This window comes from Pelodiscus sinensis, chromosome 8, assembly GCF_049634645.1.
Source record: "Pelodiscus sinensis isolate JC-2024 chromosome 8, ASM4963464v1, whole genome shotgun sequence".
Taxonomy (NCBI): domain Eukaryota; kingdom Metazoa; phylum Chordata; order Testudines; family Trionychidae; genus Pelodiscus; species Pelodiscus sinensis.
The window spans coordinates 72878906-72900234 of record NC_134718.1 but is presented as its reverse complement, the minus strand read 5'-3'; the positions used below and the strand labels follow the sequence as shown (position 1 = coordinate 72900234).

General features: G+C 52.1%; 1 protein-coding gene across 2 annotated transcripts in view; it reads left to right on the top strand.

The window, feature by feature from the left end:
- Window positions 1–20534, top strand: part of SUFU (SUFU negative regulator of hedgehog signaling) — a 104838-nt gene extending 84304 nt beyond the window's left edge. For both annotated transcript variants that reach the window (XM_075935577.1, XM_075935576.1), the window contains exons 10-12: window positions 1612–1750; window positions 8427–8495; window positions 12199–20534. In XM_075935577.1, the coding sequence (XP_075791692.1) occupies window positions 1612–1750; window positions 8427–8495; window positions 12199–12288 (298 nt within the window). In that variant the 3' untranslated portion in view covers window positions 12289–20534. The remainder of the gene's footprint in view (window positions 1–1611; window positions 1751–8426; window positions 8496–12198) is intronic.
- Window positions 20535–21329: the final 795 nt, after the last annotated feature.

Below are 21329 nucleotides of genomic sequence, written 5' to 3'. Positions count from 1 at the left end.
CCCATTTAAATTGACAGAAAATTTAGCTACAAGCTGTACCTCCCTGGTCCGGCACCCTCGGGACATGGCCAGCCCTGACCCAGGGAATCAGCCGGACCAGGGGATGTCAAGGCCGGCTCCAGCGGCAGCAAAGGGGCCGGCATTGACCAAGTAGGTACCTGAAGGGGATGCCGTGAAGCCCTGCCATCGGGAGCGCACCAAGCCCCACAGCCGCTGGGCTGCGCTCCGAGCCCTGGCTACTGGGCTGAGCTGCTGCTTTGGACAGAAATTCAAGAGAGTTCCGGCCTTCCAAGTGTCAGACTAAACTGAAGGCTGCTAATTCCTCCCGAGTTAACAATAATCACTTGTGTTGACTACAATAAAGGACACGGTGACTCGCTTAGCAAGCCCCTAACCCATTTCCCCCTCCGAGGTACTGGTCAGGCTCATAGCACTAGAGATTTATCATTTGAATTGTGCAACATCCTCAGATTAAGGGCTTGTCTACTACGGATGTGAAAGGTTAACCGTGAGGGCTAGAGCAGCTCAGGGGCCAGCCCCGGACAAGGGTTCTTCCCCTGCCTCCCACGTTATCATGTTTAAACGGTTAACCAATGAAATGGGATTTTACATCCCTGTTGTCTGCATGGGGACATCCGGAAAGGTTCATCCAAGTGACAAAAGGTGTCAAATTTGCAGTGGATTACTTACATCACATTAAACCCCTGTGTGAACACCTACATTCAGAATTAAGACCACAAAAATGTGAGAGTTTAACTAAGCCACTGCAAAGTCACACTTCTAGCTAATTCAGATTATTTTGCCTGGGTGTCTCATGTAGACAAGCCCTAAGTTTGAGGAGGACAGGTAGACTTGTGGCCACTGTGCAGGGCTAGGAAGAGGTGCTGGATTCTCTCGGTGATGGTTACAGAAGGGCGCACGAGAAGTCGCTTAACTTAGGCTTTAATTAGCGCCAGCTATAAAATGGGGATAATGTATTTGCATCTCACTGAGGCAGCGAACATCAGGGCCTTTGGGCTGACTTGAGATTCCCCCATAAAAACACCATAATTAAAAAGTAATATTCGTTATAGATGAACATGTATATTTTCTCCTAAACATTTTGTTGAAGTTGAGTCCTTTGGTACAGACTAAATCTAATAAGTTACTAGGTAATGGATTAATGGATAACATAAGCTACCAATCTGTAGAAGCTAGGGCCAGCTCGTTATCCGAGGGGACTGCTTTGCATCACCAGCAAAGAGCTACAAATTCTGGACTCAGTCCTGCTGGTGTTCTGTGAGCTAGTAGCAGTACTGGGCCTTGTGCATGAGTGGCCCGTGGGGCTGGTTGGGGGTATGTGCAAATGGGGTCCAATTCAGTCTTCCTCATGTAGAAGCCTTGTAATTGGGAAGCGCAGGGCCTTGGGTCGGGGGGCGAGGGCAGATGTGCACTTCCAGAAGAGACTTGTGACCCGCAGTTAAGAGACACGCCGGGAACGCCATTGGGCTATGTGGTTATTGGGCTATGTTGTATCCCTAAGAGCCATCACAGACGCTCCCTTGTATACCTAGGGGTGGGTCTGTACTGACCTGTGTGTGACTCTCCATTTTCATGCATTCTCTTCTCCAGGGGCAGGCTGCTACATGGACGGCACTTTACATATAAAAGCATTACAGGGGATACCGCAATCACGTTTGTATCGACGGGAGTAGAAGGAGCCTTTGCTACCGAGGAGCATCCTTATGCAGCACATGGGCCTTGGTTGCAAGTAAGAGCCTCCATTTTTCTTCTTCTCTTTTCCCTCCTTTCTTTTCAGCACCTTCAGAAACAATCCCTTTGTACAGGTGTCTCTGGCCTAAAACCCTTACCATAAACTCCTACATCGGGCTGCAGCTTTTCTACTGATAATCCCGATTGTTACATGGTACGCAGTCGCTTCAGAAGCAATGACAAATGCAGAACGGTCCCAGTTATGTGAATGGAATTTGAAGTAGCAAATATGGGTTGGCAGTTTCTCTTCCCTTACATGAATACTGCAGTTTTCATCTCTGAGCCTCAGATCATTTCACAAATTCTCCATGTTTTGGTTCATTCCTCCTTCCACTAGAGGGCAAACACCTTAGGGGTGTAACATGACCAGGAATTAGCCAGGACCATCAAGATTAACAGTTTACTTGTGGAGGGAAATTATGGGCTCTCACCCTAACCCCAGAAGTGTCCAGGAACTGTGTTTTACATGGTCCCCAAAATAGAGCGCTAACCACAGCGCATCATCCTATCGCATCCTCCCCACCTCAGCCCACCACACAATTTCCTGCACCAGCTCCCTGGATTGTCCTTGGTTTCCCCATCCGCCTAGTAACAAGGGTTAAACCCTGGTTCACTTAAGGCCGCCAACGGTGGGCTGATGTTGCCATTTCCTAATCTTGCTTATGACCAAGCAGAAATACACTTTTTGCCAGAATAAAATCGCTTTGGGAGGCTCTGCTCAGAAAAGTTAGATTTCTAAAGAATTAGCTGTTTGGTGCACATCCCCACCCCCACCCAGGGTGTACTCCTGTTTAAACGCTGGCTTGGATCCCACTATTCCAGTATCCAATTAAGCTGCCCTGTCTACTTTTCAAGGCATTGCAGTGTGTGTGTTCACAGATCTGCCAGAAACGAGACGTGCAAAAGTTCAACTCCTAAAGGAACTGGCTCTTGGTAGAACCCATACACAGTGCGCTCTCTGAAGTCGCTGGCTTTGGGTTTGGAGCCTGGGTAGCCCAGCACTCCTGCAATGATTAACAGCCAACGGTCGGTTTAAAGGGTGGGTCATTCACTGGGAGGTGCTTGTGCTGACCCACATATGACACGCACGAGCTTGTGCTTGTAACTCCAAACAGAACAGCATTTGCTTGAGTTGACACCCCGTCCTGACGTGTATTCATGTGTAGAGCAACTAGGTAGCCTGTGGCAGGTGGAGAACGGCAATAATTAGCCTTCCTTCAGACATAGAACTAATACTCACCCTTAGCTAACGCCCAGTCGTCTGTTACTGGGACCTGAAGATTTACTGGAGTTTCATGGGGCTACTGGGAGGTAGGGTCCCCATCTTGCCTCCTGCACTGGGGAACTTCTCTGCTCTTCTGATGTGACCTGCTCCCCTTGCTGCTGGTCACTGCCCAGTCCCGTTGAGTGCCAGCAGAGGTAAGGAGATCAAACTGCAGATAGGCAGGGCCCAGCAAGGAGCACTGAAGGGGGCACACCCTTGGGAACAGCTGGTGGGGTGCCTGAGACTCTTGACTCAGTGAGAGGAAGGAGGGGTCTTTTTCGCGTGAGCAGCAGCTGAGGGGTTGCGTGAAGATGTGAGGTCCTAAAGACAAGCCCTTTGGCTCCAGCCTACGTGGCAAGAGAAGGTGCGATTCACAGGAGACATGATGGCGACCTCCAGGCCAGGTTCTCCTCTTCGCTGCTGGAGAGCAGGGCAGGCACCATCCAAATAAAGCCTGGGGTTTGAGCCCCTCAATCCCTGCGCACCCTCCTGCACCCCAGCCCAGAGCCTGTCCCCAAAGCCTGCACCCCCCCGTCAGAATCCTTGCTCCTCAACCCTCTTGCCCCGGCCCTGAGCCTCCTGCCACACTCAGAACCCAGTGGCCCCACCCCTCCCCATGAACTTTGTTGTGTGCCAATATGGCCTCACCGCTGTGCCTCACGACACCTCCCCGTGGTGCACAGCAGAGAATTCATTCTGCTCGGGGTGGGCAAAATTAGAGGAAGCCCTGCTGGAGTCCTGGCAGCTCCTCAGTACAGTGACCCTCCTGGTAGCAAACCTCTAGAGCCCTCCAGCACTTCCATCAGAATTGTAAGGTGTCTGAATGCTGCAGTTGGAAGGAGCGCCAGGCCCTGGGACAGTTGCTCCCCTTTGTCACCCTGTCCTCCCGTCGGCGGGCCTGCCTGCACCCTACTTCCTCCCCAAACCCTGCAGTACCCCCGCCCCCTTCTGCAGCTACTTTGCCAATATGGGTGCTTGGCTGGGGGTCCGTGGAAAGGTTTGCCTCGTGCAGGGGGTCTGTGGGCCAGAAAGTTGGAGAACCGCTGGTTTAGTCAGGAGCAGACTCTTGGTGCTGCAGCTTCACCCCGAGAGGGAGACCTCACATGCACAGCCAGCATATTACAGAGCCATCGTGACTTTCATCCTTGCAGAATTTAGCATTTCTAACATGGCTGGGCACACGCGGGTTTCTGGAGGGGCGGCCAAACCTTGGACCTTCGGTTTCACTTGAACCCCCCTAAGTGCAGTGATAGAATTGTGGACTTGCTCTCTGGAGCCTTTGCAAGTGAGATGTGGGACAATTTAGCAAGGGATCTGCAGAGCCACCGGACTGTGTGAAATGGAGCCGGAGTCTCTCAGCTGCAAGTTGTGGGCAGGCAGGATCTGACCTGGAAAGCCCCCGGTGTGGCGTGGTGTGGGCTGTGCAGAGTTGAAGGAAATGTTCTGGAAGCCCCAGCTGGACTCCTGAGCGGTTGCTTATGAATATTGCAAACCGCCAGTACAAAGGCTGAACGATGCTCCAGTGTGTGAAACTGGTTGCAGCAGGTCTGGAGGGTGGAATATCTGCGCCCAGGTGCTGAACTCTGAAAACGGGGGGGCTTCTCTGGAGGGAACACGAACAGGTACCCTCCCCAGCTGGTTTGCTTCCCCAGTCGTGGCCAAAAGGTTTCACAAGAGGAAAGGGCACACCCAGCTTTGTGCAGAAAACCATTGAATCCCTCCCCCCCTCCCCGATTGCACTGCCTTTCCCATAGCGGCATTGCAACAGAGAGTCTGTTGTTGCTCTTCACAGAGCTAATGAGCTGCCCCATCATTTATGATCTCCCTGCAGTATCCTGTGGATAAGATCTGCAGCCCATCTCAAAGGGAGACTCTGGGTTCAGCTCTCCGATACACAAAGAACAGGGCCTGTTTGTTCCGTGTGAGCTTCTAAGATTTACCTCCCAGAGGAAATTAAACTAGATGCCTAGAGCTACAACGGCCTGTCCTGTTGATTTGCTGGAATGTCACCTTTAATACCATGCGCATCTAATGCCTGTGTGTTAATGTGGCGGTGTGCTCGGCAGGCACGGGCACGCTAGCGGACTGAAAACCAGGGGAGCTCGGTGTGTCAGAGGGCACTTGGTGCTGATGTTTTTATTTTCAGGCTCTTAGTAAGTATCATAATAAACGGAGCTCTCTTCGGGATGAAGATCTGAGCGGGCTGTGTGCTCCTGCTTTAATACCCATCTTACCTTTGGGCTGGGCTAATTCTTCTAGGAGGAACCTGGTTTCAGCTTGTCCAATATAGCTGCGGCACTAGCCTTGAAATCATCTCAGCAATTAGAGATGGCTGCCTACCCCCAGCACTCTCCAGAGAGCATGGGGGTGAGGATTTTCCCCACCTGCCTGGCCTAGCATCTTTTCTTTAATACAAAAATACAATAAAAAAGCCTCACACACGTCCCAAGGCACCAGGGCACACTATGTGCTGCCAGCGATCCTTCCGTGGGAAAGGAGGCCTCCCGCCACCCGCACCAGGACCAGAATTGTGCTGGTGAAGAGGCTTTGTGCTCTTGCTTCAGCTGGAGTTACCTGCTGGCTGGTTAACGTCTGTTAGCGAACACGTTTGTAGGTGCTGGTCTAGGTATGCCACGGTCTAGGTATGCCGAAGGTCCAAGGTTTGGCTGCCCCTCCAGAAACCCGCGTGTGCCCAGCCATGTTAGAAATGCTAAATTCTGCAAGGATGAAAGTCACGATGGCTCTGTAATATGCTGGCTGTGCGTGTGAGGTCTCCCTCTCGGGGTAAAGCTGCAGGACCCAAAGGGGGGCTGTTCACCCGAGGGCTGCACCTTCTGCCTATGGGCCTCTCCTTAGACTGTGCATCTCCTTCCCGGCTCACCGCCACTGAATCATTCCTCCACCCCCCCGTTCTCCGCTTGATTCATTTGGGCCTGTATTTCTCCTGCCTCTCTCTCCTCTGACACCCCATGAATGTCCCTTGGGCTCCTTCCCTATGACCCGTGGATGTTATTCCTGATGCCACATCTGATTTTTATCATTCTTGCATCCCCACCCCCTCCAGCCCTCTCCTGCTCATCTGTCACTGCTGAGCATGCATTTCCTCCTTACCCATCCCTCTGGTTGCTTTGGCTGCTGGTTCCTTCCTCTTGTTTCCTGCTGGGTATTTTGCTACATTTGCTGTATCTTTCTCTGTCCTCCACTGTGAAAGGGAAGGGTAGAGCAAAGGGAGGAAAAATCTCACCCCATTGCTGCTGCTCTGTCACTCCCTGCCAGGCTGCCCCTGAACAGAAGCCTTACCCGCTGCATGAATACGAGAGCTAGCCACGCAGGTGGCTGCCGGGTTTCTGAGCAGGGCTGCCTTTGGTTGGGAGAGGGGAACTCTTTAGGGTCTTCAGCCCTTCCCCGGACAAATCGGTATTTCCAGTTCAACGTGCACCGGGGCTGCCATCTCCCCTCAAGGACCTTGCCCACCTCCGTATAAATCAGTCGCGCTCGTGCACGTTTGGGTGTAGTGTGCCAGCCGGAGGCAGCAGGCGGAAGGCCCAGCATACCCAGTCGTAGATGCACAGTCCTCTGATTGTAGCCAGAAAGCCTCCTGGAGCATGCGTGCCTGTGGTCTGATGGAGCTGAAACTCCAGGCTCCCCACACTGCCGCAGTCTGCTGGGCATCAGGAGAGGAATGTGAAATCCTGTTGGATTGCGTAACTGGTTAATCGATTAAAAGGGGGAGTGGACAGGGGGCCACATCAGTCCAGCTGCCGCGGTTCCCCCACCACCACTGGGCTGGAGCGGCCCCTGTTCTTGGCAGGCCCACCATGAGGCTGCCCGCAGTAGGTGGGGAGCTGCTCCAGCCCCCACCGGTTAACCATAACCGGCAAGCCTCACCCATTATGGGAGACGCTTCCCGATTAACCATTCCCATCCGACTCCAGGAGTTGCCTCGCGCCACGTCTGAGCTCTGGTGTAGACTGAGAGCGCCGTGGGGCAGAGGCAGTGTCTAACTCTTCAGGCGGGGTCCAAAGCAGGTGGTGTCATGCATGACTAGCATGTGGTAGCTTGGCTAGCCAGTGCCTTTTCCACCCATCTTGCAGATGGAGGGATACCCAGACTGGGGCCTTGGGTTCCCAGTATATACATCAGAACTGGCTAGGGGTCTGCAGCATCCCTGCTCGTATGTGCCTCCCGCCCCGGGAGGCTGTCAACAAGCAGCACTGATGAGCTGCAGCTTGGGTGGAACGGCGCCTGGCCCCTTTCAGCACTGGGAGCTGGGGAGAGCCGGGCTCTTGGAGAGGAAACGCAGCGCTAGGGGCGGGAGTGGCTTTGCAAGGATGAGGGCAGAGGAGGGAGACGGCGGTGCAGGCAGGGAAGCGGCGTGGGAATGCCAGTCGCTGCTGGCTGGAGAGGTGCCGGGGCAGGCTGGCGTGGAAAAAGGAACACGAGGGGAAACAGACCAGAGTGCTAGGCGGAAATGTGCTAAGTAACTAGCCTCCGGGTACCCAGACACACCGCCACCTCGCCCAGCGCCCCCTCCTGCAGCCCAGGGCAGGGGTGATTTCCTACTTGCTGCTCCTGCGTGGGTCTGTGGGGCTACCCCCCTCCACCAGGGCTTGCGCTATGCTGAAGAGAAGCGGTGTGCTTGCACGTGCTGACACAGCGCGTTTATTGTTAAAAGGGTGAGGGCGGATCCTGTCGGTGGGTGTATCTGACTTCAGGGGGCCTCTGTTGACTTGCATCCACGGGAGGTCTGGCCTCCTGGGTGGGGGGCGGGCTGTAATCAGAAGTTCTTGTCCCAGGGGCTCCCTGTCTGTGCAGTGTGGTGAAGTTGCGGAGTTCTGAAGGCCCAGTGACTGGGTTTCAGAGCTGAGTCGGAGAGTTATGCTGTGTCTCCGAGATCCTTCCTTCTCTGAACGCCTCTCCTGCTGAATCTGTGCTTCCTCACAGTGCGACGCCATTTAACAAGCCAGGTCTCCAGATCCGAGTCCTCAAGGTGCCCAAAAGGCACATGCTGAGCAGGTTCCAAGCTGTCGCCCCGTCCCCCTGCACCAGCCGTAGCCCTGCTACACTAGTGACTTCAGAGGGCCCGATGAAAGGGTCTGTTTCCCACTGCCTGCCTTGGCAATTGTTCTCTTGACCCTTTGCACCTCCGCTGCCTCCCTCCCTCCCTTCCTTTCTGCAGCTGGCCCTCTAATTTTAGAGTAGGAAGATAATTGATGGTAGCAAAAAATCGCCTTGTAATCTTGGCCGGGGGGAGGGGGGCGGTAAAGCTAGGAGCTAGAGGCCTCAAACCTTTGTGTCGCCCAAGAAAAGTCCGTAGCATCTCCCCTCTGTGCAGAAGAAAGCAGTCTGTCGCTGGGAGTCCCCTAAAGCTCGCAGGGTACCAGAGTAAACGAATGCCTCCCCCTTGCAGATCCTGTTGACGGAAGAGTTCGTAGAAAGAATGCTGGAAGACTTGGAGGATCTGACTGCTCCAGAGGAGGTAAGGCTGCACTGCCCCTGTATCTGGCCAAGGGAAAAGCGGCACGGTTAGCATGTGGTGCTAGTTTCTGAGTTAGGCGCCTCGCAGCTCTTCCCGCAGCTTCGGGGCTCGCCCCACCCTTGGAACGCGCTGGTGTGAACCCGGCCCCTGGAAGAGAAGGGACCGTGGAAGCCACTGGGGACCTGCAGCTCTTCCAGCACCGCCACGGGGGTGGGGGGGTTAGCGAGGAGGCTCCAGACTGCACTGATTTAGCTCGCTTCCCCACGGAGCCTGCGCTGGTGGGGGTCCCGCCAGCCCGTCCCCAGCAGAGAGCAGCAGGTTGGCAGCCGTTGCCGGTGCATTGGGGAGCAGCTTGTGCCCGTTCTCTTGCAGCCCTGGTGCCCCCCCCAGCAGCGGGGGACAGACAGGCTATCCGTCGCCACTTATCGTTGCACATTCGAACCTCTTCGGGGTGGCCGAGGGGGTCAGGGAGGCTATTTAATACCCGCTGCTTGTCCCTAGTCAGTTCCCTTCCCTCCCAGGCACACCCAGACCCCCCTGGGCAGCCTGGAGCCGCAGCCGCAAAAGACGCTCCACGAAGCTTTGCAGCACGGTGCCGGACTGACGCCCCTCCCCAGAAGCATTGAACGCGGCTCTCCCCTTCGCTCCCTATAAATATCCTGCCTGACTTCAAAGGGCAGTGGCAGCAATGACATCTCATATTTTTAATCCCATTTTTTACAGCTCCCTGCAGACTCTAAAGAAACTTTCCTTGGCTTCTAGAGCAGCCCGCCCGCCCGCCCCTTGCCCCACCCTCCGTGCCCGGGTGGTTGGAGGCTGAGCTGCCGGAGGCCAGGGTTAGAAGTGCTCTGGGAAGGAGCACAGCCACCCCCTTGTCAGCAAGGCGCGATCGGGCCAGCTTTTAACTCTTTAAATCCAGGCCAAAGATCCTTTGAGCCAGTGACTTGCTAGCACAGAAGTGACCCTATTGGAGCCACGTTTGCTGGGGCTCCTGGCCCGTAGCTTAGTTGGGTGCTGTACGTGGGGTGATTCTGTAGCGCCAGACGAAGGGTGAGGCAGTGGCTCCCGCGCTGCTGTGACGTGTTTCTCCGACACGACCATTGCGGATCCTTCCCAGGTTGAACGAAGAGCAGGTGGGAGATGACCCATTAGATAGTTAAGACCTTTGGTCTCCCAAAAGCCTGCAGGACTTGGTAAGTTACAGGCCCCTAGTGAGCAAAGAGTTTGGGGTTGACGTTGCCCAGAGCTTTCGTTGCCAGGCAGTGGGGGGGTGGCTTTGCATTCACAGAAGAGGCAGGGCTGGGTGAGTCAGCCCCACCGCCCAAACGCAGGGCTCCGGAGTGTGTCTCCGTGACCGTTCTAAAGGGATCGGAGCTCCAGGTGTGCAACAGTTGGAAACCCCGAGCCCTTTAGGATCCTGGGGCAGTTGTCCTCTTCCTTCTCCCAGTCCCTCCCCCTCGGCGGGCGTCTTTGGGTTGATTCCGACACCCAACAATGTCGAATGAAAAACCTAGTGTCAGGTTCTAGGAGGAGAACCCTCCTTCGTGGCGTAATGAGCCAGCAGCGGCAGGTGAAATGAATCCCCGGAGCACCACCACACGCATCTGGCTGAGCCCCTCAAACTCATGCTACGCCTATATTGTGTCTCTTCAGCCATGGGAGACTGGTCGGTGGTTCTGTGCAGGGGTGCTAGTGATGGAGAGGACCCGTAGGCTGAATCAGGAAGGAGGGTGCGGCTCATACACAGCTCATAAACCAATTGGCAAAGCAATGGAACCTGCCCAGGTTTTATTCGCTAGAGGAATAAACAATGTCGGCCGAGAAGCTGGGAGAGGGGGCAGATGTAGCCACAAAAATTCCATTCTTGGAATGGTGACAGGTTAATGTAGGGGACCTGTGCTGCTTATGTTCCCCTCCAAGAGGCTTGTACCCAACATAGGTAGGTCTACATGCTGAGGAGCTGAACAGCAATTGTTCGTGCGGCTGAGCCCACTCCGCGGCCTTCTTGCTTCTAGTGTCAGTGAGCTAACTAGGGCACAGCGACTCTCACCCCTGGCTGCAGTGTGGACAGAGCCGCAGCTTACGTGGGCACGTGTGACTGCGCTGAATTTGGCCCTAGATCTTTCACTGGAAGGGAACCCCTGGCCCCAGTTCAGAATGGAGCATCTCACTACCCTTCCCAGTCGAGAGAGGTCCCAGGGAGATGCCCCTGGTCACAGATCCGGTAAAATCCTTCTCACAGCTAGAGCGAGGCTAGTGATTTGTTGTCCGGATGTTTCCCGGGCTTTGGCTGCACTGGCTGCGAGTGACTGGGGCAGTTCTGTTCCCTGAAACAGCTTCCAAGACCAGGTCATTGCATGTTCATGGGCAAATGTGTCATCTAGACAAGCCCTAACACACACGAGGCTGCTTTAAATACATTAGCTGCCATTGTGTGCAGCCAGGAATTTTTGCCCCCACTTTCTGTTCCTGGCCGTCCTTTTCCACTCTGCCTGGCCTCCGCCCAATCAGCAATGGGAAGCAGATATGAAACAGGTCTGGGATCTTTCTCCACTCTGAGAAGCTTCTCCCCTAACTCCATGGTAGCCCCTAATGCCCACTGCCCCAGAGCATGGCTTTTCCAGTGCTCTACCTGGGCTTATCCCTAGTGCTGACGCCCTCCCATTTGCTTTCTGCCCCAGCTAACTCTTGCAGGGACACTGACTTCCCATGTGGGCCAGTCCCCTTGTTTCTCCTGGCAGTGCCTGGTGCATCCCCCTGCAGAGCTGGCTTTGACAGAGTTGTTCTGGCACGTGAGTGTCTCAGCCGTGGCCCGAGCAGTGCACTGTGAGAACTCCTGACGTGTCCGGGAGTGCCCAGCACTGGTTGTGGGAGCCAGGCTTGGGGGTAGGAGGCTCTGCAGGAGGGATGGAGCGAGGCCTAGCTGAACCAGAGCGGCTGTAATATTCACAGATTCCCTCCGGCGAGAAGCCGCCGTTGGAAGCGGTGGTGAACGAATCGAGATTCGCGCTCATGGGAATATCCAGTGTTGGAAGTTGCCACAGGACTGGAGCTGGGAACACGTGTGGATGTGAGGCTTGGCATAAGCACTGCCAAGTCAAGGGAATTGGGGCGGAGCTTTTTTTGCTGTAAATACAGTGGCCTAAGGGTGGCCTTCAGGGACGCTGCCTGTCCTCCTCCATGACTTAGCAGCTGGCCATGTGCACCCATTTTCTGCCTGCTACATACGGGGCCTGACAGCCTCACGTGCGTCACGTGGCCGGAAGAACCTTAAAGCCATGGTCTGATTCTTGCTTGAAAAGAAACAAGGGGGCTGCTGGGGGTGGTTGGAGGAAACACGGTGACGTGGAAAGAGAGAGACTTGCAAGCTGCAGACTTGCACGGAGCTGAGAGGGCAGGGGAGATGGTGGTGGGAACGTAACCCTGGCAGGATCCGCCTAATGAAATGAACAACACTCGGGCTGTGATCCCATAGCTTTACTTTGGCAGCAGAGACACAAACCACATTAGCTAATGTCCACTGCGGTCCAAAATCTACTGATGGGGGCGGGGGAATGTTTTCTGAGTGGCCCTTTGCTTTGAAATTAAAAAAAAAAACCTTTTGCTCTTAAAGGGAGGGCTGCCTGCTGTGAGAATAGCTTTGGTCTCATATGGGTTAGGCTGCAGGGAAATATGTTAACTGTCTCCCTTGATTGCCTCCTAGTTTAAACTTCCCAAAGAGTACAGCTGGCCTGAAAAGAAACTGAAAGTCTCCATCTTACCAGACGCTGTATTCGACAACCCCCTGCCTTAGAGCTGACTGACACCCTTCCGACATCTGGGAGAGCTAAGTTACTCCACGTTGCCCCGGGACTCACAGGATAACGAATGCAATAAGAACGATACCTTCAAATAAAGGGGATTGCTGCACAACCACTACAACCAGAAGAGGAGTCCCCCCCTCCCCCCAACCCTGGCAGAACTGAACAATGCTGAGAACCGTTCTTCCCTCGTGCCAGGAACAGCCTGCGAATGTTTGAGTGCGAGTGAGAAATATTTAACTATGAAAAGTAGTGGTAAGAATCTGTGGCTTAGTCTAGCTGGCTACAAAGGTCCCTGCAGTTGTAGCCTAGGGGGTCTGTACTTTGTACGCCTACAGTTACACGTCCACGCCTGCAGGTACAAGCGCAGAATCAAGGGATGGACTGTCCCATACGTGACTCTGGAATCCTCCTTGTTAGCCGCATTTCTCCCAGCTGCAGAACTCTTCCTCCACGCGCTGGTTTCTCTTTTCACACACGGAATGGTGCTCGTGGAGGCCAGACGCTCGGGTGTAAAGTGAACTGTCCCGTTTAGTAGAAAACTACCCAAACGCCCCCTACAAGGGTTCAGAAAGGGCCGAGTGTTGAGCTCCATGTGGTGAGCTCTGGTATCACTGCAAACAGGCAACTTGCTTCTCGCACCCTCTGGCCTGGCGTCTGAATGCATGAGCCCCGGAGGAGGTTGTGACCTTTGCTTTTGCTCAGGCGGGAGGAAGAGAGGCTACGGGCGGGGGAGGAGACCTCCTGATTACAGAATGCTGCTCTCTAAAGGGACGCTGTCACGGCCTTTTCCCCTGCCATTGTGCAGAATCCCTTCGGGCCCCGGCAGTGGGAAAGGCTCTGTGTGCTCAGAGGGGCCGCTCTCCAGGAACCGGGGGCTGCCCTGAATGGCTTAAAATGGAGACTCTGTCCACCCTCCGTCACCAGAGCGGAGCCGCCAGCAGAGTCCTAGAGGAAAGCCCTGCAAACACACCCTGCCGGGGACTTGCTCACCCCACCGTTGTGCTTGGCACGATTCCAGCTTGCCAGACTGCGTTGGACGACCCGCTGCCGTTCCTTCATGTGCCGAGGCCTCTAATCTTGCTTTAACAATGGGGGGGGGACGAGCAGATTGACAGGGTCCCCCCCAGCTGCATGGTAGCGTAAGCTTCCCGCTCTGCTTCCAACGTGCAGCTCCCTCTCCATCCCAGTGGCCTCCCGTAGGCCCAGATGCAGCGTGTGTGGGGAGAGCTTTTGTTTCTGCGGGTGGCAGCCTGGTTCTAACAAGCAGGCCCGTTGCAGGGGCCTTGCAGATGGGCTGCAGGCTCTCCCGCGCGTCAGTCCTTCCCCGGCCAATTCTGGATTGTTCTCTAAAGCCGACTCGCCCGTGCTTTCTAAGGCCGTATTCCCTTGGGTCTCTAATTACGTGGCTGCAGATTTCTCCCCCAGCCTTTCCGCTCACAAGCTAATGTGGCCGTTCCTTCGTTTACGGTGGTAGACAATAGTTGTCACGGGTCTTAACGCGGCCGTGGCAACAGCTTTTAACGACTGACTGCCTTTGCTCAGACGGCGATGGCTACAACGGGTCCTAGCCTCACAATGGCGGTGGTGGTCTTAATTTCCTCCCAGCAACCGGGGGGTTTTGTCAACCGGTTTCACACACATTCTGCAGCTGGTAGATGATGGCTGTGTGGTCCTAAGGTTGAGGCATGTATCTGGGAGCCAAGATTTCCCGTGTGACAGGCTGTAGGCAAATCACTTCTCTTCCTCCCCTGCAATGTGAACAATATTTCAGGGAGGTGGGGATGTCTAGTCCATTAGCATCTCTGAAGTGCACCATGATTCTCGGAGGGAGGGACAAGTGCAGTTATGTTTGTTATTATTTAAGGCAAACGAAGTCCAGGTCCTGCGCTGCTTACATTTTTACAAAGCTCTGAAAGCAATTTAGATGGAAATGAGTCAGTAATTTTGTCTGAACTCTAAGGATCACCTTGAAATCACACTTTTAAAGAGCAGGATTTCAAACCTCTGTGCCAGCTGGCGTGACTGTTGTACGTGGCAGACTGCATTTATCCAAAGGAACCTTTGGCTGGCTGTCCGCGTCCCATTACTTAATGTGTACACCGGTTCGGTCTGTCCTGTGCAGGTTGGTGGGAGTTGTAGATGCATCTCCACGGGCCAGTGGACTAGAGAGGGACTGAAAATTGGCATGCAGATCTCCCCACCCAGACCAAACTTGGCTCCCCTTCCCACCTCACTGGGAAGAAATCAAGCAGGAGCGGCCAATGACGCGCCCATTCGCAAAAGGGGGAAGTGGGCAGTGAGAACTTTGCCCTAAATCCACAGATTTCAGGCCAGGCCTGTGAACCGTTGTCGAGTGGCAAGCGCTAGCCTGGGGTGTCTGGCAAGCTGGCTGCCTGCCGCGCTGCTGGCTCCTCTTCCTTATTTCCAGCTGTGAAGTCTCGTGAAGAGAAGCTGAAAGAACAGGACTTTCCTAGGGTGATTTGTCCGTGTCAGCAATTGCTGCTGTTCCCACAGAAGTCACAAAGGGGCAGGGACCAGGCACCCCTGAGTTCTGTCCCCCCTCCCTAATTCGGCTTGAGACCCTGGAAACCTTTCCACAAGACAAGCGCCATCAAATACCTTTGCTGCAGTGGTTTTGTCCAAATCGGCCTCTCCGGCATGTGTGTTCTTCCATTGTGCATTGGCTCCTGTGGGACTCTGTGGGTTGGGTGCTCGTTGGCTTGAGAGAGAGCTGAGAGGCCTGGTCTGTGCTGAGGCCTGGTCTGTGCTACGTGGCTAGGTCGACGTAAGCTGCTGTGTGTCAACCTCGCTGCGGAAGCATCTTCACTTAAATTTGGCTCCTGTTGATGTGCCTCTGTACCAGGGATGTGAACGGGTCACTGCTTACCTGGTTAACCAGTGTTTGGGAACAGCCCCCCGATGCGGGCAGGGGGCCGCTCCAGTTCCACGAGGGTTGGGGGCCAGCCGCCCTGCACCTGGGGGGGCTGCAAGCAGCTCACCCCCCCCACCAACCCCTCGCTCATGAGCTAGTTGGGGGCTGCTGTCAAGCTGGAGCAGTCCCCCATGGAATCCTGCTTAACCAGTTAACCGGCTAAACCTAAGGTTTAACTAATTAACCAGGATTTTACATCTTTATGCCGGTTTAATAACCCACCTCCCCGGGGTAGAGCCACTGTTGATGTAGTTACATGGTCACAGTGTTCGCTTATGTCGACTGTTACTGGCTGGCAGGAGCCATCCCACAATGCCCCACGCTGACAATATGCCCTGTACGAGCACTCCCATGAGGGTGCACTGCCAACACAAAGCCAAGTGCGCACATAAGTGGTTTATAACTATGGCCGCCGTATGCCAAAATAAATTAGGCTGACACACATTTGTAACGTAGACATGACTGGAGTGCTTCGGAATCCCAGCCGTGCCCTCACGTGCATGTGTGTGTATCTGTCATGGATTTATAGGTCGGTATCGGTATCTGAGTGATGACCCGCTGGCAAGGCAGGTTCCTTTTCTTTCAAAGACACTTTCCTGACAAACCCTATTCCTAAAGCCGAGCTGGTTGCCAGATTCCAGTTTCTTTCAAGGGAAGGAAGGGGGGTCGTCCCAATCAATTTAGCCAACTCAGTAAAATGCATCACTGTGACAGTGGCAATCTCCGGTTTATTGCCAGCATCTCCAAAAAGGAGTCCCTGGTGAAAGGCAACTTCGTAAATCCGATGTCGAACTCCCCTCTTCGTTATTTACACCAAGGACGTTGCACGTTAACCAGTACTTACCATTCACCATTTCTTCCCCGTCGTGCCAAAGATTGTTCAGTTGGCAGCTAAACTAAATCTTGAGGTTTGGTCTTTTTCGGGTTGTTTTTGTCTTGGGCAGTCGTGGAAGGGCCAGGGCAGGAGGGCGACATGTTCAGGTGACGTGCAGAGAGAGAACTTTTGAATATATCTATTTTTTTAAACTAGTAAATGGCTTGAAAGGGCAAAGACGTAAGTGTTAATTCCAAGGTGGTTTTCCAGGCCAGTCTTGCTGAGTGACAACTCCGCTCATGCTGCTTTTAGATTTTTTTTTTTTTTCAGGCTGGTGGAAATTTGAGCAGGGATTATACAAAAAAACCAAACCATGCAATTTGTGTTGGCTGGAAGCAGTGATCCAGATGAAAATCACATTTTAAAATAAGTGTGTAGAGGTTTCTCTTCCCCCTACCCAAAAAGAGAAATCTGTCAATGCAGACAGATAGGACCACTTCCTTACGGCAGACCTGTGATGCCTTGAAAGTCTTGCAGGGGAACAGCAACCTTAAAACAAGAGAAATCCCAGGAGGCGTAAACACTCTTCCCCTCACGTACTTGGTTTCAAAAAAATTACAGTATTAAAGAAACCAGGCTCTCAGCAGACCAGAGAGCGCCCTTTGGCGTGACCTAGAGTAATATTTTCCGTGGATTAGATATAGAATATCTGCTCTGTGTAATGGCTTTGAGGACAGAAGTGGGTTGGTTTGTTGTACACAGATTCTCCGAGAACGATTTGAGACGGCATGCCGAAGCCCTGCGTTTTGAATATTCTGTAGCTCTTGAATGGTTTTTTAAAGGACCCTCCAGTCACAAGATTGTCTTTGAGGAAATAAATATTTGTTTACGAAATTTGAGACCAGTAGAAATACTTAGAGGATGGAATTTAAACTAGTTGAATGTAAATGAATTGATGCATAGATGGTTGGATAGAGACTTGCCCTGCAGTGCCTGTGACCCCAGTGTTGAAAATTGTACGATTGCAAGCAAACTTGGAAGTGAAATTAACTAAAACCAAAGGGAATCTGACTTGGGACCCAATTCTGCAAAGGGATCCATGCAAGCAAATCTCCATTCCACTGTTGAGTCCCACTGATGCTAGTGAGGACTCCAGGTCTGCTTGTAGGAATCCCTCTGCAGTCTTGGCCCTCGGTCTGCATGGATTGTCTGTGCAGAAAGTAAGCGCTGGACATGAAAAACAAAAGCAAATTAAGAGTTTAGTGTCATTTGTGATGTAGAGAGCAAACAGATTGGTTTTCCCCGGCATCGTCCACAGTCGGCTGCCTTGTTAGCAAATGGAAGGGGAAGTTAGGATGTGGCTGCTGCTTAGGCTTGTAATCATGAACGGTTTACAGACGTAGCTGCTGCTTCTCTCTCCCTTGTGAGACTCTGCAGGCTTGTTAATTGAATAAACTTCATTACCATGACTCATGCACTGTGCATTTACCACATCAAGCAAGTTAGCTAAACTCTTTCAGGCCCTCCATTTAGAAACATGCTGCAGCTCACGCTTTTCTCCGGTGGGGGGCAGAAGCCGTATCTTCTCTTCCTTTGTTCTGGCCTTTTCATTGCTCCAAAAGGCCTATCCGGAAAAGGATCTAGGTTGCTCAACAGTTCGTCTTGCACCTGCTGTTTATTGCACCTGCTGTTTATTCCTGCCTCACGTATTCCCATCCAACGTCATACCCCCGCTTTGTGGCCTGGCAACAGCAGGGCTAGCTAGCAGTGGGGCGAGGAGTGTCACTTCAAGGGGCAGGACATAGAGCACTGGTCTTTTAAAACCAGCCCGTACGGATCATTAGATCATCCAGTTTGACTTCCTGTGTAACCCAGGCCATAAAACTTCACCCAGTCTACTCCTGCACTGAGGCCAATACCTTGGTTGTTCTAAAGCATCTTTTAGATCAGGGGTGGGCAATAATCTTTGAAGGGGGCCAAAGTCCTCGTGGGGCGGGGCCTTGGGCGGAAGGGGTGGGGTCTTGGGCGGAAGGGGCGGGGCTTTTAACTAGCAGGAGTTGAGAGGGCTGCCAGGCAATGCAGTAGTGGTGTGGGTGGGAACGCCGAGCCCTTTCAGCTCTGGCTATTTAAAGGGCTCGCACCTTAGCAGCCGCCCGGAAGGCCCGAGACCTTTCAAAAGAAGCATTTGAGAGGGCTCGCAGCTCCTGGCCCCACCACTTGCAGATTGCCAGGGAGCCACAAGCTCTTGCAAGTGCTTCTATTTAAAGAGCTCACGGCTGCTAACACATTGCCTGGCAGCTGCGGGGAAGGCGTGAGCCCTTTAAATAGCAGCCGCTGAAAGAGCTTGGCAGGCCGGATCCAGCCATGTTTCAGAGGGAAGACTTTACATGGAGGCTCCACTAGTTCCCTTGGTAGATTTTTGCAATGGCTAGTCGCCTCTCTGGGACATTTAAAATGCACCTTACTTCTAGTGTTAATTAAACTACAGGAACAGATTCATTGTTAAGCAGCAGCGATCTCTTCCCTGATTGATGAAAGCGAGGGAAGTGGGGGACACATGTTTGGACCAAAATCCATCCACATAGACCGTTTTTGTTCTGCGCCATCCTGTCCTAACGTTTTCAGCCTGATTTAGGTTTCTGAAACGGTTGCAATTTCCAGCAAAGTCTATCGCAGGTGATTGTTTGACCCTTCCATAGTATAATTGGATGTGTTCATCCTTTCCTTTTTTTAGGCTTTCATTGGGTGCGAGTCCAAAATTTCAAACTGAAAATAAACCCCTGGCTGGCGGTTTGTTTTAAACCAAGCCCCATCCCGACCTGTGTCTCTCAGGTAATTAACCTGTCATGCAATACACTTCACCACTTCATTTCTAGTACAATTCTATTTCTTCTAAAATTGCTTATAGACCATAAAATCCCGAAAAGGGGCAGAGTAGCTGAGCAATGTCATTTCACGTCTGCCATAAAGGTGCCTATTTCCTTCCCTCCGTGAGATAGGGGGAGGAGGTAACAGTGTTAAATAATTTTGTGTGCCTCATTATTCACAGTTGAAATTTTAGGTCCTTGATGACAGTGTTGCAAAACTACAGAAATCACTGAGTGGTAAATGGTAAAAGGACACTGTTAAATGCTTTTTAAAAAAAAATTTAAATGACTTGAAAATATTTTTTCTCCTTTTTTTTTAAACACTCAAACGCGGGAGTAAAATGTCCTTTGTCTCTGTTCTATTTTGCAAAGACGATTTTCCTTCTCTCTGCTCCGTTCTCTGCTAGAAGGTCATTAAAGCAAAGTGGTTTTGGTTCCCTTCCCCCAGAGCCCAAGTACAGTGTTAGAAGCCCGGCTTTGTAAACCCTCAGCTGTTGCAGAGCCAGTGGAAGTAGGTCCTACATAAACATGTGGCTGTGGGTGGTTCCTTGACAGTGGAATGGTTAGAATCCAGGAGATAGTCCGCAGTATAACAGTCTCCCGGTAACAGTCGGCCCAGATTACACCCAAGATGGCTTTGCCAGTTACCTTTGTAACAACAGACAGAAATTCAAGATGCCACCTGCCTGGGAGAATACGAAGCCCATTGGGACAGAAGAAAGAGGAAGCGAGTTGAAAGGGCTGTGTCCTTCGCACAGTGACTGATGGGAGAATCTGAGGATTGTCACCTTTTATTTTGTCCTTTTGCCTTTCCTTGAAGCAACAATTTACAGCTCAGTGGCACCAGACTGGTTCCTGTGCGTAGGAGCCTACCACTCCAAACTCAGGAATCTTAACTGGCCCAAATACATTCAAATCCAGCTCCATCCTCCCCTCCCTGAATTCCCAGCAGGCTTGGATTTAACTGCAGCCAGAAGCAAAGGAGGAGACGTTTAGAGGAATGATTAGCCATATTCACACCGAAGGGATTTACTGGTTTTCTCAAAACTTTTATATCCACAGAGCCCAGCCTGGTACTGTGTCCTTTTCCTCACCTAGCAATAGTTTTTTTTTTAAGAGATAGTGCGTTTGTTGTTGTTGACGACACTACCAGTTGGAAGGCGGTTGAGCTGGGTAAGCTAGGAGGAAATGAGGATTTATCTGTGGGTTGCCTAAAGTGGACAGAGCCATGCTTAACCCTGACTGCTGGGGGTTGCTTTTGCAGCCATCAGCTGAGGTGAACATTTTTGTAGTTCATCTGTTTCTTTTTGTGTGCGTGCGTGTGTGTGTGTATTTTCTTACTAGAATTCTAAAGACACTACAGAATCGGTCTGCAAGGAGCCTGCTTCCTGCCGTCACTGTGTCAGTAGTTTGTAGTGGGACTTTTTTTTTTTACAAAAAAAAAAAGGAAAACTAAACTAGCAGAGGTTTTTAAATATTTTATATTAGTTCCTAATGTAAATTCTTACTTTGTTATTGGAGTGCCGGTGCCATCCACCTGCACGTGACTTTTGTAATATTTTTGTGAATCACTAAACATTTTTTCTCCCGTGTATTCTAAGTGCATTAAACATATTTGCAGAACTGGCTGTGTCCTTTCCTCGGCGTGGTTGCAAAAGAAAGAAAATGGGATGGATGGAGTCAAGTTCCTGACCAGAGCTGCTGTTAGCTCCCTGCTTATAAACCCAGTCTCTCGTTAGGCTTAGCAAAATGCAGGACAATGTAGCACTTTAAAGACTAACAAGATGGTTTATTAGATGATGAGCTTTCGTGGGCCAGACCCACTTCGTTAGGCTTAGAATTAGTTAGACTTCAGATCTGATTTAGAGGGCGGGGCGGCAACTGCTCTAAACTGTTACAGCAGATGGGACGTTAGAAAGGAGAAGGGATCATGCGTACTTCAGAGCCAAATTCTGCCCCTGGTGTGTCTGTCCTTTGGCTTCAGTGGGATTTTGCAGGTGTCTGATCAGGGAACCAATACATTTGGGGAAGACAGCACAGAGAACACTTAAGGGGGAAAAATTACTGAGCTAATGTTGCAGTGATTCTGCAGTAATCTTTCTACACTCTTCAGTAATAAGTACTTTTAAGGTCAGAGAGAGGAAGGGTGGAATACTTGAGCTGGGGGAGGGGAAATGACGGCCTACAAGGGAAGGGAGGAAAGAGGAGAAGAAAGCCGTCAGTCCGGAATCTCCCTCTCCTGAGAAATTCTGTTGGGTCACGTAACAGACACCCCTAATTTACATGGAAACAGATTTTCTGTTGTCAGCAGAAATGGTTCCAGGAGGTTAATTCTGAATCTGAGCATGGAAACCCATTCATTGCTACAGGAATAACCTTTGTCCTACGAACAATACAGCATCCTGCTACTGGGAGAAA